Below are 15,262 nucleotides of genomic sequence, written 5' to 3' on the forward strand. Positions count from 1 at the left end.
TGTTACCAATCCACACTAATTGAGGTTTCATGATAGACAATAGGTGCAGGAGTAGGCCATTCGGCCCTTCGAGCCAGCACCGCCATTCAATGTGATCATGGCTGATCATCCCCAGTCAGTTCCCCGTTCCTGCCTTCTCCCCATGATGAGAAATGGAGATGCAGAGGCCCAGGTCTGACAACTTGGTGAGAAGCATGGCGGAGATGTTTGGAGGAAGAAGGGTTTTGAGCATGGAGGGTGTTGAACGCAAAGTTGTAGTCAATGAACAGCAGTCTGACGTACAAGTTCCTGCTATCCAGATGGTCCAGAGCAGAGCGAAGAGCAAGTGAGATAGTATCTGCTGGTAATATGTAGGGAAATTGAAATGGATCAAGGTCATTTCTGACAGAAATTGATTTGTGCCATACCCAATCTCTCGTAGCCCTTCATTACGGTGGTAAGGGTACCAGCCAATAGTAATTGAAGCAAGTCACCATGCTCTTGGGCACTGGCACGATAGATGCCTCCTTGAAGCAGGTGGGAACCTCAGTCTGCTGAAGCAAGAGGTAAATGATGTTCTTGAATACCCTAGCTAGTTGATCTGCACAGATTTTTAGCACTTGACCAGGTATGCCATTTAGAATGTGACGCTTTGCATAGATTCAACCCTTTGAAGTATGCTCGGATGTCAGCCTTTAAAGCCAAGATCAATGGTCAGTGGGTAACCAGTAGATGTGTCATTGTTCTCCCTTTCAGTCTGCATTAAAGGCATTGAGCTCATCAGGAAGTATTATGTTGTTGCCACTTACGCGACCCAAATGAGTCATACAGCAGAGACAGGCCCTTTGGCCCAACTTGTCCATGCCCAACTACATGCTCCATCTAAGTTAGTTCCATTTGCCACCATCGGCCCACATCTCTCTAAACCTTTCCTATCCAAGTACCTGTCCACGTGACTGTAAAAATGCTGTTATAGTACCTGCTTCACCTACTCCTCTGGCAGCTCATTCCATATACCCACCACATTCTGTGAAAATATCGCCCCTCAAACAGCAACTCCCAGCTTTCCTTAAAATTCCTGTTTGATTTCTCGCAGTTTTTGTATTACTGGCTTCCACTTGCTCTTCCTCACAAGCAGAAACACTGTGGAATTCATCAAAAATTAATTTCTTAAAAGTATTCCTGTAGTCCCACTTAGGCGACTACAGGAGACTGCGGTCGCCACATGTTCGTGGGTGATTGCCGGGGAGTCGACTTCATGGTCCTGAGGAGTTCCCGCATTCTCAGAACTAGTCGTGGTCGCCGCTAATTTTTCAACATGTTGAAAAATTAGCGGCGACCAGAATGAAGCAGCCATGGAGAGTAGCGAGAATTCTCGTGCCGTAGGTGCAGTGGTAGCGGGTCGCCAGGAGGTCGTAGGTTGTCGTAGGTTGTCGCCGGTGCTGACCGACGAATTTCATTGGTTCATTGAAAAAAACCCCATAAACAGTAGTTCTCCTCTCCAGGGCGCTCAAGTTGCCGTACCAATGTCCGCCGAGCATCCCAGCTGTGTATCTCTGGCTTCTTAAAAGTTGTCTCCACTCCTCCCCACCCCATCTCCCCCTCTTTTAAAAGACTTAAGTGACCCTTCCCGTACACTGTGCTTTCATCGTCTTAATTACAGCGCCATCATGGTGTGTCATGGGTATCACATTGGCTTTGCACCATGTTAATTTCACTCAGACAGCGCTCCCCCCGCTTGCCCTGCCCCCCGCCTGCATAACTGGCTGGTGAAAGAAGCGATGTGCGTGTGTTCCACTCTGACAGTCGCCGTTCCAGTCGCCGTTTTTTCAGCGACCTGCTATGACTTGACAGTCACCGGCAGGCGCCTGAAAAATCCCTTAAGTGGGACAGGCCCATAAGTCTTCTAGTCCACCACAAGTCTTGTTATCTTTTGTTTTGAATCTACATGCTGCTATTTGTATAAATTAGAAAGTCACACTTTGTACAACTCTATGACCATATCTGCATTAATCACGAATCCATACAGTCATTCAACGTGGAAATAGGCTCTTTGGCCCAAATTGCACATGCCAAAGTTAAATGGAACAGAATTTGATTAGAAACAATGGAACAGAATGTTAAGCACTTGTAACCTTTACATTAAACAGTGGGATAAGTTCTAAACAAAACCTCAAAATCACTTTAAAGCAGCTGTTAAGCGATTTTTAGTTACTAAACACTCAAGGAACTGTTCCCCAATTATAAAACAGCTCTCTGGTGACATCTTGTGTTAAATCCAGCACAAGCAGGCAATAGGTTTAGGAATTACTCATTGTTCAAGTTCAAGTGAGTTTATTGTCATGTGTCCCTGATAGGACAATGAAATTCTTGCTTTGCTTCAGCACACAAAACATAGTAGGCATTTACTACAAAACAGATCAATGTGTCCATATACCGTAATATAAATATATACACACATGAATAAATAAAATGATAAAGTGCAAATAACAGATAATAGGTTATTAATAATCAAAGTTTTGTCCGAGCCAGGTTTAATAGCCTGATGGCTGTGGGGAAGTAGCTATTCCTGAACCTGGTTGCTGCAGTCTTCAGGCTCCTGTACCTTCTACCTGAAGGTAGCAGGGAGATGAGTGTGTGGCCAGGATGGTGTGGGTCTTTGATGATACTGCCAGCCTTTTTGAGGCAGCGACTGCGATAAATCCCCTCGATGGAAGGGAGGTCAAGGCCGATGATGGACTGGGCAGTGTTTACTACTTTTTGTAGTCTTTTCCTCTCCAGGGCGCTCAAGTTGCCGTACCAAGCCACGATGCAGCCGGTCAGCATACTCTCGGCTGTGCACCTGTAGAAGTTAGAGAGAGTCCTCCTTGACAAACCGACTCTCTGTAGTCTTCTCAGGAAGTAGAGGCGCTGATGAGCTTTCTTGATGATTGCATTAGTGTTCTCGGACCAGGAAAGATCTTCAGAGATGTGCACGCCCAAGAATTTGAAGCTCTTGACCCTTTCAACCATCGACCCGTTGATATAAACGGGGCTGTGGGTCCCCATCCTACTCCTTCCAAAGTCCACTATCAGTTCCTTGGTTTTGCTGGTGTTGAGGGCCAGGTTATTGTGCTGGCACCATATGGACAATCGCTCGATCTCTCTTCTATACTCTGACTCATCCCCATCAGTGATACGTCCCACAACAGTGGTGTCGTCAACGAACTTGATGATGGAGTTCGCACTGTGATCGGCTACGCAGTCATGAGTATAGAGGGAGTACAGTAGGGGGTTGAGCACGCAGCCTTGAGGTGCTCCCGTGCTGATTGTTATCGAGACTGACACATTTCCACCAATACGAACAGACTGTGGTCTGTTGTGGCTCCAATCCCATGTTTATTTTTGTTAAATCTAGCTGATTCAAAGAAATCAATTCCAAATTCATCAGTACAGCAATAGATTTCCAGTTGAAGTCTGCTATGGACAAGTTTTGCCAGGAGATGGTCGAACTGTTCAAAATGATCAACTCTTGCAAAAGAACTCAATTATATTCAATAAAGTAAGTAAGTAAGTTTATTGGCCAAGTATTCACATACAAGGAATTTGCCTTGGTGCTCCGCCCACGTAACAACATGACATACAGTGACAGGTACGAATGACTCAGAAAACACTAAACATTAATAATAATAAAACATTAATGATAAAACACCATTGATCAAGCATGTGAACCAACAAAATACCAAATCAAAGGGAGGCTACAGATTTTTGGCGGTTGAGTAGAGCAACTACTCGTGGATAAAATCTGTTTTTATGTCTGGCTGTGGCAGCTTTGACAATCCGGAGTCGCCTTCCAGAGGGAAGTGATTCAAAGAGTTTGTTACCAGGGTGAGAGGGGTCGGAGATGATCTTGCCCACTCGCTTCCTGGCCCTTGCAGTGTACAGTTCATCAATGGAGGGAAGGTTGCAGCCAATAACCTTCTCTGCTGATTGGACGATTCGCTTCAGCCTCCAGGTGTTGTGCTTGGTGGCTGAGCCAAACCAGACCATGATGGAGAAGGTGAGAACAGACTCTACGATGGTCGTGTAGAATTGGACCATCATTGCCTGTGGCAGATTGTGCTTCCTCAGCTGCCGTAGGAAGTACATCCTATGTTGTGCCTTCTTGACTGTGGAGTCGATGGTAGCCCCCCTCTTAAGGTCCTTGGAGATAATGGTTCCCAGAAGACCAAAGCCAGTGTAAAGTGGCTGAAGACCAGAATAACTTTATACTCGTTACTGATTCCATGCACACAATTGTTAAATCAATCTATTTCTATTTCTACATCCAATTCTGTTCTCCTTCAGCTCATTTGCTCTTGAAATCCGACATCTATAACTTTGGACACAATTCTCCCAACATGCTGCTAGTCGCTGATTTTCACATGGTGATACCCAAACCTGCTGCTCTGCTCTACCCCATTCACAACTGTCCATCTTGACTTTGAAATTCTTACCCTTGTTTTCAAGTCCTTCCAGACACAGCATTGCCCCCTTCATCTTCTGGCCTCTTGACTATCATCAAAGAAAATGTCCTCCCCTGTTGACGACTGCCGTCAGCTGAGGAGGCTTCAAACTCTTCTCCAACCTCTCCAGCTTTCTTTCTGTCTTCACCTTTAAAGCATCATTTTTTGGACAAGCTTTATGTTACCTACATTGGTATCATTTTACACGAGTCAAATCCAAATTTTGTTTGACAGCTCTACTTTGATGCAGCAAGCAGTTGTTGCTATTTGATAAGCTCAACACTTGGGTTTAGAATCTGTCAATTTACATCGCAACATCTATGAAGTCTTTCTCAGTCCATTGTTGATGTTGTGTAGCGGTCTGTATTATATTTACGACACACAAGATGATCATGCCAGTTGCAAATCAAAGAAACAGCACAATTTGTACATCACTGCACAGAAGAACATAGCAACTATATTGTATTCCCCAATCATTAACACCTTACCATAAAAATCATTTTGTTCATCATCTTCTTGACTTTCTGAATTTCTTAAAATGCTGGATAGGTCTGGGGAAAACTGTAGCTTCCTTTGATCTGACAATTTGGCTTTAGTGTTTGGCTTTGGCTTTCCTTTTTTTGTTTGATTTCGTTCATCTTTTTTAGATCTTGCAGCTTTAGAAGCCTATAAAAGAAGAAAATTCATTTTTTCAATGTTAAAATGGTATACAACAAAAAAATGTCTGAAAATAAATGATCATATAATATATTAGTCAATAGTCCTAGACTACAGAAACAGTTCATTCAGCCCAACTTGTCATGCCGATCAAGATGCCCTTTTACATTGGTCCCATTCGCCTACATTTGACTCGTATCCTTCTGAATTCCTATCTATTTTGCTTGCCAATAAAAATGTATTTAAATTTTTTTTATTGTACCTGCCTCAACTATTTTGTCTGTAGCTCGTCTCGAACACCCACCACCCTGTGGGTGATAGATTTCCCCCACTTATTCCTTTTAAAACTTTCCCCTTTCACTTTAAACCTATGCCCTCTAGTTCATGATTCCCAAATCCTGGGAAAAAGATCTGCATTCACCCTATCTATGCCACTCATTACTTGATACTTCTACATTTCTATGAATAAAGTCCTAGCTGCCCAAACTCTCTCTATAACTCAGTCCCTCGAGTCCCGTAACATCCTTGTAAATCTTTTCTGCACTCATTCCAGCTTTATGGCATCTTTCCTTTAGCTGGCTGACTAAAACTGAACACATTACTCCAAGTGCAGGCCTCACTCACATCTTGTACAACTGCAACATAACATACCATCTTGTACACTTAACGATGACAACCAGCGTGCCAACAGCCTTCACCACATCAAATCGTCATCACAAGGGGCTTGATAATTTATTTTACTAATCCCACATGTTGGTTTTGTATTTTCTAGAATCAGCTATTTTACCCTTCAAAACGCACAGTAGCATTGTGATACTTGCAAATCCTACAGTGTGAAGTTATTGGCAAGCAAAATCTGAACAAAGCATTCAAGCAAGGACAATGGATCACTTATTTGCCATCAGTTTCCTTTTGTGAAGTTGCAGCTTAGAAATCATAGCGTCTTTAGGTGATGTGGGAGCTCATGTGGGCACATTATTGTTCTCCCTTTTGTATAGGGAGCATAGAAAGCATTGAGCTTGTCTGGGGCTGTTGCATCGCTGTTACTCGGGCTATATAATTCTGTAGCTCAGTGATGTACAGAGTAGTTTTATAATAATAAATCACCATTATAATGGACGAGTGCTTACAAAAGAGAGCGCCTGGAAAAGCACTGGCATAAAAACTGGAAGAGTATGTAAAGGAAATGTCGCAAAAAAGTAAAGTGGGAAAATTGGCAGCAAGGATGGTGCAAAGGAGGAAAGTTTATATACAGTTAGAGGTATCAAAAATCGAACTGCTGAAGGAACTCAGCACGTGGAGGGAAATGAACAGACAAGCTTCTGGTCAAAATTCTTGATACCAACTGTTGTTACGCAGCTCATTATCATTCCTGTGGCAAAAAGACTGGCTAACTATAACTGATAGTTGAGTGGTAGATAAAGGAAAAGTAGGCTCACTTTCATATAGCTCTTTGCACGATGGTTTCTGCAAAGCCAAAGAAGTAGTCCTGTAATGTTTTCAAAGATGTGTGGCAGCAAGTTCCACAACCAGCAATGCAATGACAGACACATAACTTATCTTACCACAAGAATAAAATAGTGGAAATACTGAAAAAGACAGATAGCATCAATGAAAAGAGAAGACCTAGAGTTATCGAGAAACTATTTTTCTCCCTCCACAGATACTGCTCGACCTGTTCAGTATCATCAGCACAAACTGGTGGCGTAGACTTAACATCCGGAGCGGGATCCCTCGCCGGGGATCCCCGGCGAAGCTCCGACCACCGGCCTGCAGCCTACAACATCCTGAAGCCGCGGTCTCCGGTAGGGAAGCGCCGATTCAGGACTTACCGTCCCAACGAGAGGGCCTGTACATCTGGCCACCCGCAGTGGTGCCTGCGGAGGTTTATGGCCCCGACCACGAGGCAACAATGGAAGAGGACTGGCTGTACTTTGTTCCTTCCACAGTGAAGAATGCTGTAGTGGATGTTTGTGTTAAATTTTTATTGTGTATTGTGTGTTCTTTTTTAATTGTACCGCTGCTGGCAAATTCATTTCACTGCACTTTATTGTGTATGTTATGAATAAATTGATTGATTGATTGATTGTTCAATATATCCAGCATTCTCTTTTTTTTAATTTCAGTATCCAACATCTGGAAATCTTTTGCCTTTTAATCTATTTTACAAGTGTTGAATGAGAGACACATCTTGTTCAGAATCCCCAGAATAACTCTTGAAAATAAATGTAATTTCACTTGAGGGAGCAGACATAGCCTGTGAGGAAATCTCTACCCCAAATTATCTGCATGTCAATAACTCTTTTTCCATTTCTTTTGATACTCAATACTAATAGAATTTCATTGCCATAACTATTAGCAATTACAAATGCTGCATGGTGTCAGCAAAAATATGTCAATACATAATATTATTCATATTTGAAATGTTATGATAATCAATTAATATTTTAACATGAATAATGCTGTGTGTATGTTTGGGCATTTGCATGTGAACACTAAGGAAACTATTTTATATTTGATTAACTAGCATTTGGTGACAACTATCACCAAAATAACAAGGCAAGGATCCAATATGATATGGTACGTCAAATACAGCAAATAAAACATGAAACCTCACACACCTCAAGCCTTATGTTTTGCATTACCTGCAAGTTCGATGCTTTAGAAGTGGAAGCAACCTTTCTTTTTGCCATTATTGCTTGTCTCAAGTGCTTTACATCAGGAAAAATCTGTAAAATGAAAGAGTAAACAGAAAAAACAATTCAAGCATTCTATTACAGCCTTGATACAGATCACAAAATTAATGTCATGCATGTTAAAATGACTTGAAGTACTTTTCTAACAAATTACAGACATCGATTCACTCAACTGTCTCTCTCTCTCTCTCTCTCTCTCAGCCAAAGTCAGCCATGCATTTGAAGATGGTACCCTGTCTCCAAATCAGGAAATTATTTTTACACAGAATACTGAATGGATTTGAGAATTGGCTGGCACATCACTTCAGCCGTGAGCACAGAACCAGTAGAATAGTTTTGAGGATAGACAAAAAAAGCTGGAGTAACTCAGCAGGACAGGCAGCATCTCTGGAGAGAATGAATGGGTGACGTTTCGGGTCGGGACCCTTCTTCAGACTCAACCGTGGACAGTGTATTTGTTGACTTTTGACAAGGTCCTACACAGTAGCTCCCCAAGCTTCACAAATGTGGAGTTGGCGGAAATATACCAATGTGATTTGAGAATTGAATATTGGACAGAATTTTTTTTTCCTCAGTTTGGCAGGCTGACTAATGGTGTACTGCAGTGCACGTGGGTACCAGCTATTCTTGAATTCAAATCATGTCTTTATACTCTAGCATTTTGTGTCTATCTTTGGTAAACCAGCATCTGTAGTTCCTTCATTCACACTGTCCATGGTTCCCCATTTTCTATTGCACGAGTTATATCGCCAAAGAATTCCAGCAGATCAATCAAATATGAATTTCCTTTCATAAATCCATGCACTCTGTTCAATCTTGTTTAACACTTTTTGTTATTACATCCTTGGATGGAGTGGATGTGGAGAGGATGTTTCCACTAGTGGGAGTCTAGGACTCAAGGTCATAGCCTCAGAATTAAAGGACGTTCTTTTAAGGAGATGAGGAGGAATTTCTTTAGTCAGAGGGTGGTGAATCTGTGGAATTCATTGCCACAGAAGGCTGTGGAGGCCAAGTCAGTGGATATTTTTAAGACAGAGATGGATAGATTCTTGATTAGTACAGGTGTCAATAGGGGAAAGACAGGAGAATGGGGTTAAGAGGGGAAGAGAGATCAGTCATGATTGAATGATGGAGTAGACATGATGGGCCAAATGGCCTATTTCTACTATCACTTATGACCTTATGACCATATGACAATAAAACACTCTTCTCTTAACTCCTTTTAGTTTAGTTTAAAGATACAGCGCGGAAAGAGGCCCTTCGGCACACTGTGTCTGTGACGACCAGCAATCACCCCATACACTAGCACTATCCAGAGATTTTCGGGGTCGGGACCCTTCTTCAGACTGATATATTATGTGCATGGAATTGTTTAAAGATATGGTTATTTTGACTTGTCATAGTTGAGACCATTAACCAAGATGTTGGCGGCGCAACTCACCCGTTGCAGCGGCCCCTACAGCCTGTCTGTCTTTTTTTATTTTTTGTCTAGTTAAATGTAGTGTTTGGTGTTTTTTAACACTGGTTTTAAATGTGTATATGTGGGGGGTGGGGGCAGGGGGAAACCGTTTAAAATCTCTTCCCTGTCTGGGAGACCCGACCTTTTCCCTGTCGGGTCTCCGTTGTCGTTGGGGCCTAGCACCATGGAGCGGCCTCCAACCTGAACCCAGGGGCTCGGGAGACTGCGGAGCTGCAGACTACTCACCATCGTGGGGCTGGCCGGCCTCGGAGCGTGGGGAGCGGTGGTGACTCGCTGCTGCGACTCGACTCCTGGGGCTCGGAGGCTCCAGCAACGCAACCGCAGGTCCGGTGGACTGGGACATCGGGAGCTCACGGGTCCGGGGGGAGAGAGAGACCGCTTCCCGGAGCTCCCGCAACGCGACTTCTCCAGCCCGTGTCGCGGGGTTGGAACGACCCGGAGCGGGGTCATATATCGCCCGGCATGACTTCATGGCCGTGGGACATTCCAGCGCCCGCTGGGGGTTCCAACTTCGAGACTTCTAGACCGGGAGCGGGGTCGTAAATCGCCCGGCACGGATTAAAATGGCCGTGGGACTTATCATCGCCCGCCTGGGGCTTCGACATCGGGAGAGACATGGAGAACAGGGGAGAGAAAAGACTTTGCCTTCCATCACAGTGGGTCCACTGTGATGGATGTTTGTGTGAACTAAATTGTGTGTATGTCTAGGAATTGTCTTTGTTTGTATGGCTGTGGAAACAGAATTTCGTTTGCGCCTCACTGAGGCTCAAATGACAATAAATTGTATTGTATTGTATTGTAATAGACAATAGATGCAGGAGTAGGCCATTTGGCCCTTCGAGCCAGCATCGCCATTCAATGGCTGATCATCCCCAATCAGTTCCTGCCTTCTCCCCATATCCCCTGACTCTGCTATTTTTAAGAACCCTATCTAGCTCTCTCTTGAAAGCATCCAGAGAACCTGCCTCCACCACCCTCTGAGGCAGAGAATTCCACAGACTCACCACTCTCTGTGAGAAAAGCGCTTTAGCTGCTGTTCTCCCTTCAGCTCTCGCTTCTCTTTACCTTAATTTCGCTTCACTTTTGGAATTCTGAAGTTGGGTACATGTCTCTCACACTTACCATGACTTCCACAATTTTTTTCAGCGCATAAATTCAACATTTTGGCGGTTTTTAACAGGTAGGAAAGTACGCGTTTCTTGCATTAATAACATATACCGGAAGTTACGGATGTCCTGCAGATGGATTGAGCGGCTCCGTGCGTCAAACCCTATGACCCAGTGACCTTACGTGCAACCCTCCTATATGGAACAAGCTGCCGGAGGAGGTATTTTAGGCAGGTACTATCACAACGTTGAAGAATCATTTAGGTACATGGGTAGGGCAGGTTTAGATGGATAGGGGCCAAATGTAAGCAGGTGGGACTGGTGTAGATTGAACATATTGGCTGGTGTGGGCAAATTGGGCCAAAGAGCCTGTTTCCACGCTGTATGACTCTATGTGGTGTGCACAATATTTTTTTATTTACAGAGGGACGTTTTCATAACAATAATCAGAATCATAGTCAGAGTCATACAGCGAATCTCTAAAGTAATCTAAAAGGAAGAGACACAAAGTGCTGGAGTAACTTAGAGTAGGTATGTTGCAAAGCCTACCTGAAGCGTCTTTGAAAATCTGCCGTTGCGGGTGTGCGCGATTTTGGCGCCGTTTAGAGGGGGGCGGGTTTAAAACGCGATTTTCTCTAGGCTGTTCAAATCGAAGATGTTCAGCCTAGTTAATTATTAACGAAAAATCGCTGGAAGACCCCGTCGCAAAGGCTATTATTAGGTTTAAAGGCCTCGTATAATAGTTATAGTAGTTTAAAAATCAATCTCTAAACCCGCGACCGCCAGCAACCGCAGAGTCTCATAAAGCAAATAGCAGAAGTTAGGTTGTATATTTTTACATTAAAAAGGGCTTCTAAAGATCCCTTTATACAAAATTTAATATTGCGAGTAGCTCAATTTGGGCCCATTATATCGCGCAGTATTTTTCTGGGCATTTGGGGCACAAATCTACCGCAATGTGAACGTTCTAAACCAGCGCGTTCCACAGGATCCCACTAGAAAGCTGATTTAAATGGGCATTTATTTACAGCAATTGAACACTGAATTCCTTCCATTTGGTCTATAAATTAATGTAAATGAGATTTAAAAATCATGTTTTATTGTGAATTATTTGTGAATATTATTTGGACATTTAGGCTATTTAAAAATGTTAATAATTTATTAAGAAATGGATAGATGTTTAGATCTAGTAATTGAAGTCTGAAATTAGCTACAATTAGGTAACTAACTAATTATATGCTTTAATTTCAGGTCATCCAAGTAAGATTATTTTATATTTGTTTCAGAATGCTTCAATCTATGATAACTGAAAATTTCATTCAGTTCTCTTAATTTTTAAGAAAGTTATGGGCTTTTGACTGTTCACGATCACAACTTTTTTGTTATGTCCATAGAAAATCAATAGGGAACAAGATGCTCATTTCCGAGTATGAAAATGGCCATAACTTTTTAAATACTTGAGATATGAAAGTGAATTAGGTGTCAAATTAAACTTATTTTTATGCTTTATCTGATGGGATAAATTACAGACTTGATTTTTAAAATCTCAAAATTTTGTAACATTGCTACTTAGAGGGTCTAGCAGCATCTATGTAGTAAAGGTAATGTTTCTGGTGGAGACCCTTCTTCAGCCTTTTTCTAGAGATGCTGCCTGTCCCACTGAGTTACTCCAGCATTTTGTGCCTTATCTCCGGTGTAAACCAGCATCTGCAGTTCCTGCTGATTAAATGTTACTGATTGTATGACTCCTTGACACCTTCCCCTCAGCTAACAACGAACCTCCTTAACATCGTCTGCTACGATCTGAGTTTTCATACTTTATGTTTAATCGATAATGTTTTATTATTAATGTTTTATGTGTCATTCCTAAGTCTGTCACTGTGTGTCATGTTGTCACTTGTGGGCGGGGCACCAAGGCAAATTCCTTGTATGTGAATACTTGGCCAATAAACTTATTAATTCATTCATATCCTCCCGCAACTGGTTCCCTCTCCCCTGACTCTCAGTCCGAAAACATCCCCCGTTCCTTCTCTCCAGAGATGCTGCCTGTCCCGCTGAGTTACTCCAGCACTTTGTGTCGGTCTTCCTTGTAGTTGAAGGTGTGGGAAGGAACTGCAGATGCTGGTTTATAAAGACAGACAGACAGAGTAACTCAGCGGGACAGGCAGCATCTCTGGAGAGAAGGGTTCAAGGAATGGGTGTGAAAACGAAACCATATAACCATATAACAATTACAGCACGGAAACAGGCCATCTCGACCCTTCTAGTCCGTGCCGAACACGTATTCTCCCATAGTCTCATATACCTGCGTTCAGACCATAACCCTCCATTCCTTTCCCGTCCATATAACTATCCAATTTATTTTTAAATGATAAAAACGAACCTGCCTCCACCACCTTCACTGGAAGCTCATTCCACACAGCCACCACTCTCTGAGTAAAGAAGTTCCCCCTCATGTTACCCCTAAACTTCAGTCCCTTAATTCTCAAGTCATGTCCCCTTGTTTGAATCTTCCCTACTCTCAGTGGGAAAAGCTTATCCACGTCAACTCTGTCTATCCCTCTCATCATTTTAAAGACCTCTATCAAGTCCCCCCTTAACCTTCTGCGCTCCAAAGAATAAAGCCCTAACTTGTTCAACCTTTCTCTGTAACTTAGTTGCTGAAACCCAGGCAACATTCTAGTAAATCTCCTCTGTACTCTCTCTATTTTGTTGACATCCTTCCTATAATTAGGCGACCAAAATTGTACACCATACTCCAGAATTGGCCTCACCAATGCCTTGTACAATTTTAACATTACATCCCAACTTCTATACTCAATGCTCTGATTTATAAAGGCCAGCACACCAAAAGCTTTCTTTACCACCCTATCTACATGAGATTCTACTTTCAGGGAACTGTGCACAGTTATTCCCAGATCCCTCTGTTCACCTGCATTCTTCAATTCCCTACCATTTACCATGTACGTCCTATTTTGATTTGTCCTGCCAAGATGTAGCACCTCACACTTATCAGCATTAAACTCCATCTGCCATCTTTCAGCCCACTCTTCCAACTGGCATAAATCTCTCTGTAGACTTTGAAAATCTACTTCATTATCCACAACCCCACATATCTTAGTATCATCTGCATACTTACTAATCCAATTTACCACACCATCATCCAGATCATTGATGTACATGACAAACAACAGTGGACCCAACACAGATCCCTGTGGCACCCCACTAGTCACTGGCCTCCAACCTGACAAAAACCATCCACCATTACTGTCTGGCATCTCCCATTCAGCCACTGTTGAATCCATCTTGCTACTCCACCATTAATACCCAACCATTGAACCTTCTTAACCAACCTTCCATGAGGAACCTTGTCAAAGGCCTTACTGAAGTCCATATATACAACATCCACTGCTTTACCCTCATCAATTTCCCGAGTAACCTCTTCAAAAAATTCAAGATTAGTCAAACATGACCTTCCAGGCACAAATCCATGTTGTCTGTTCCTAATCAGACCGTTTATCCAGATGCTTATATATATTATCTCTAAGTATCCTTTCCATTAATTTGCCCACCACTGACGTCAAACTAACATGTCTATAATTGTTAGGTTTACTCTTAGACCCCTTTTTAAACAATGGAACAACATGCGCAGCACGCCGATCCTCCGGTACTATTCCCGTTTCTAATGACATTTGAAATATTTCTGTCATAGCCCCTGCTATTTCTACACTAACTTCCCTCAATGTCCTAGGGAATATCCTGTCCGGACCTGGAGACTTATCCACTTTTATATTTCTCAAAAGTGTCAGTACTCTGCTCTACTCTAGCTACTCTACTTGTTTCCCTTACCTCACATAATTCAATATCCTTCTCCTGGTGAATACCGAAGAAAAGAAATTGTTCAATATCTCCCCCATCTCTTTTGGCTCAGCAGATAGCTGTCCACTCTGACTCTCTAATGGACCAATTTTATCCCTCGTTATCCTTTTGCTATTAATATAGCTGTAGAAACCCTTTGGATTTACTTTCACCTTACTTGCCAAAGCAACTTCATATCTTCTTTTAGCTTTTCTAATTTCTTTCTTAAGATTCTTTTTACATTCTTTATACTCCTCAGGCACCTCATTTACTCCATGCTGCCTATAATTATTGTAGATCTCTCTTTTTCCGAACCAAGTATCCAATTTCCCTTGAAAACCAGGGCTCTTTCCAATTTTTACTATTTCCTTTCAACCGAACAGGGACATAAAGATTCTGTACTCTTAAAATTTCACCTTTAAATGTACTCCATTTCTCTCCCACATCTTTCCCATAAAACAAACTGTCCCAATTTACTCCTTTTAAATCCTTTCGCATCTCCTCAGTTAGCCTTTCTCCAATCAAAAATCTCAACCCTAGGTCCAGTTCTGACCCTCTCCATAATTACGGCGGCGGTGCTCACCTGAGTGAGTGAGTGAACGAGTGGATGGCGATGGCGGCCCCGCGCTCTCTCTTCCTCTGCTCGTCCCCCCTCCTCTTCGCTCGGAGAGGGAGCGAGCTAGAGAGCGAGAGAGCAGCGAGGGAAGGAGCGAAGGAGCGGGAGAGAGCAGGAGAGGGAGAGAGAGAGAGGGGGGCGAGGGAGCGAGGGCGCGAGAGAGAAAGGGACGGGGAGCGGAGCGAGAGGGGAGCAGAGCGAAGCGGGAGAGAGAGCTCCCTCTTCTCTAAGCGCCCCGGTAGCGGGGGGCTCTCTCTGAGGGAAGAGGAGAGCTCTCCACAGGAGTATCTGGCTCGTCTAGCTGTATCTCTTTGTCTCTCCTCTATCTCTTATTTCCTCTCTCTCTCTCCCCCCTCCCTCTTTCTCTCTCTCCCTCTCTCTCTCTC

General features: G+C 43.0%; 1 protein-coding gene across 1 annotated transcript in view; it reads right to left on the reverse strand.

Moving 5' to 3' along the window:
* The window catches only part of cenpu (centromere protein U), a 38,938-nt gene extending 23,676 nt beyond the window's left edge, over positions 1-15,262 (reverse strand). Inside the window, exons 1-4 of the mRNA XM_033018539.1 lie at positions 15,234-15,262; positions 14,844-14,895; positions 7,766-7,849; positions 4,952-5,129 (exon numbers count right to left, since the gene is read on the reverse strand). Coding sequence (XP_032874430.1) covers positions 4,952-5,129; positions 7,766-7,813 — 226 coding nt within the window. The 5' untranslated portion in view covers positions 7,814-7,849; positions 14,844-14,895; positions 15,234-15,262. The remainder of the gene's footprint in view (positions 1-4,951; positions 5,130-7,765; positions 7,850-14,843; positions 14,896-15,233) is intronic.

The sequence above is a fragment of the Amblyraja radiata genome, chromosome 3, assembly GCF_010909765.2.
Source record: "Amblyraja radiata isolate CabotCenter1 chromosome 3, sAmbRad1.1.pri, whole genome shotgun sequence".
NCBI lineage: Eukaryota > Metazoa > Chordata > Chondrichthyes > Rajiformes > Rajidae > Amblyraja > Amblyraja radiata.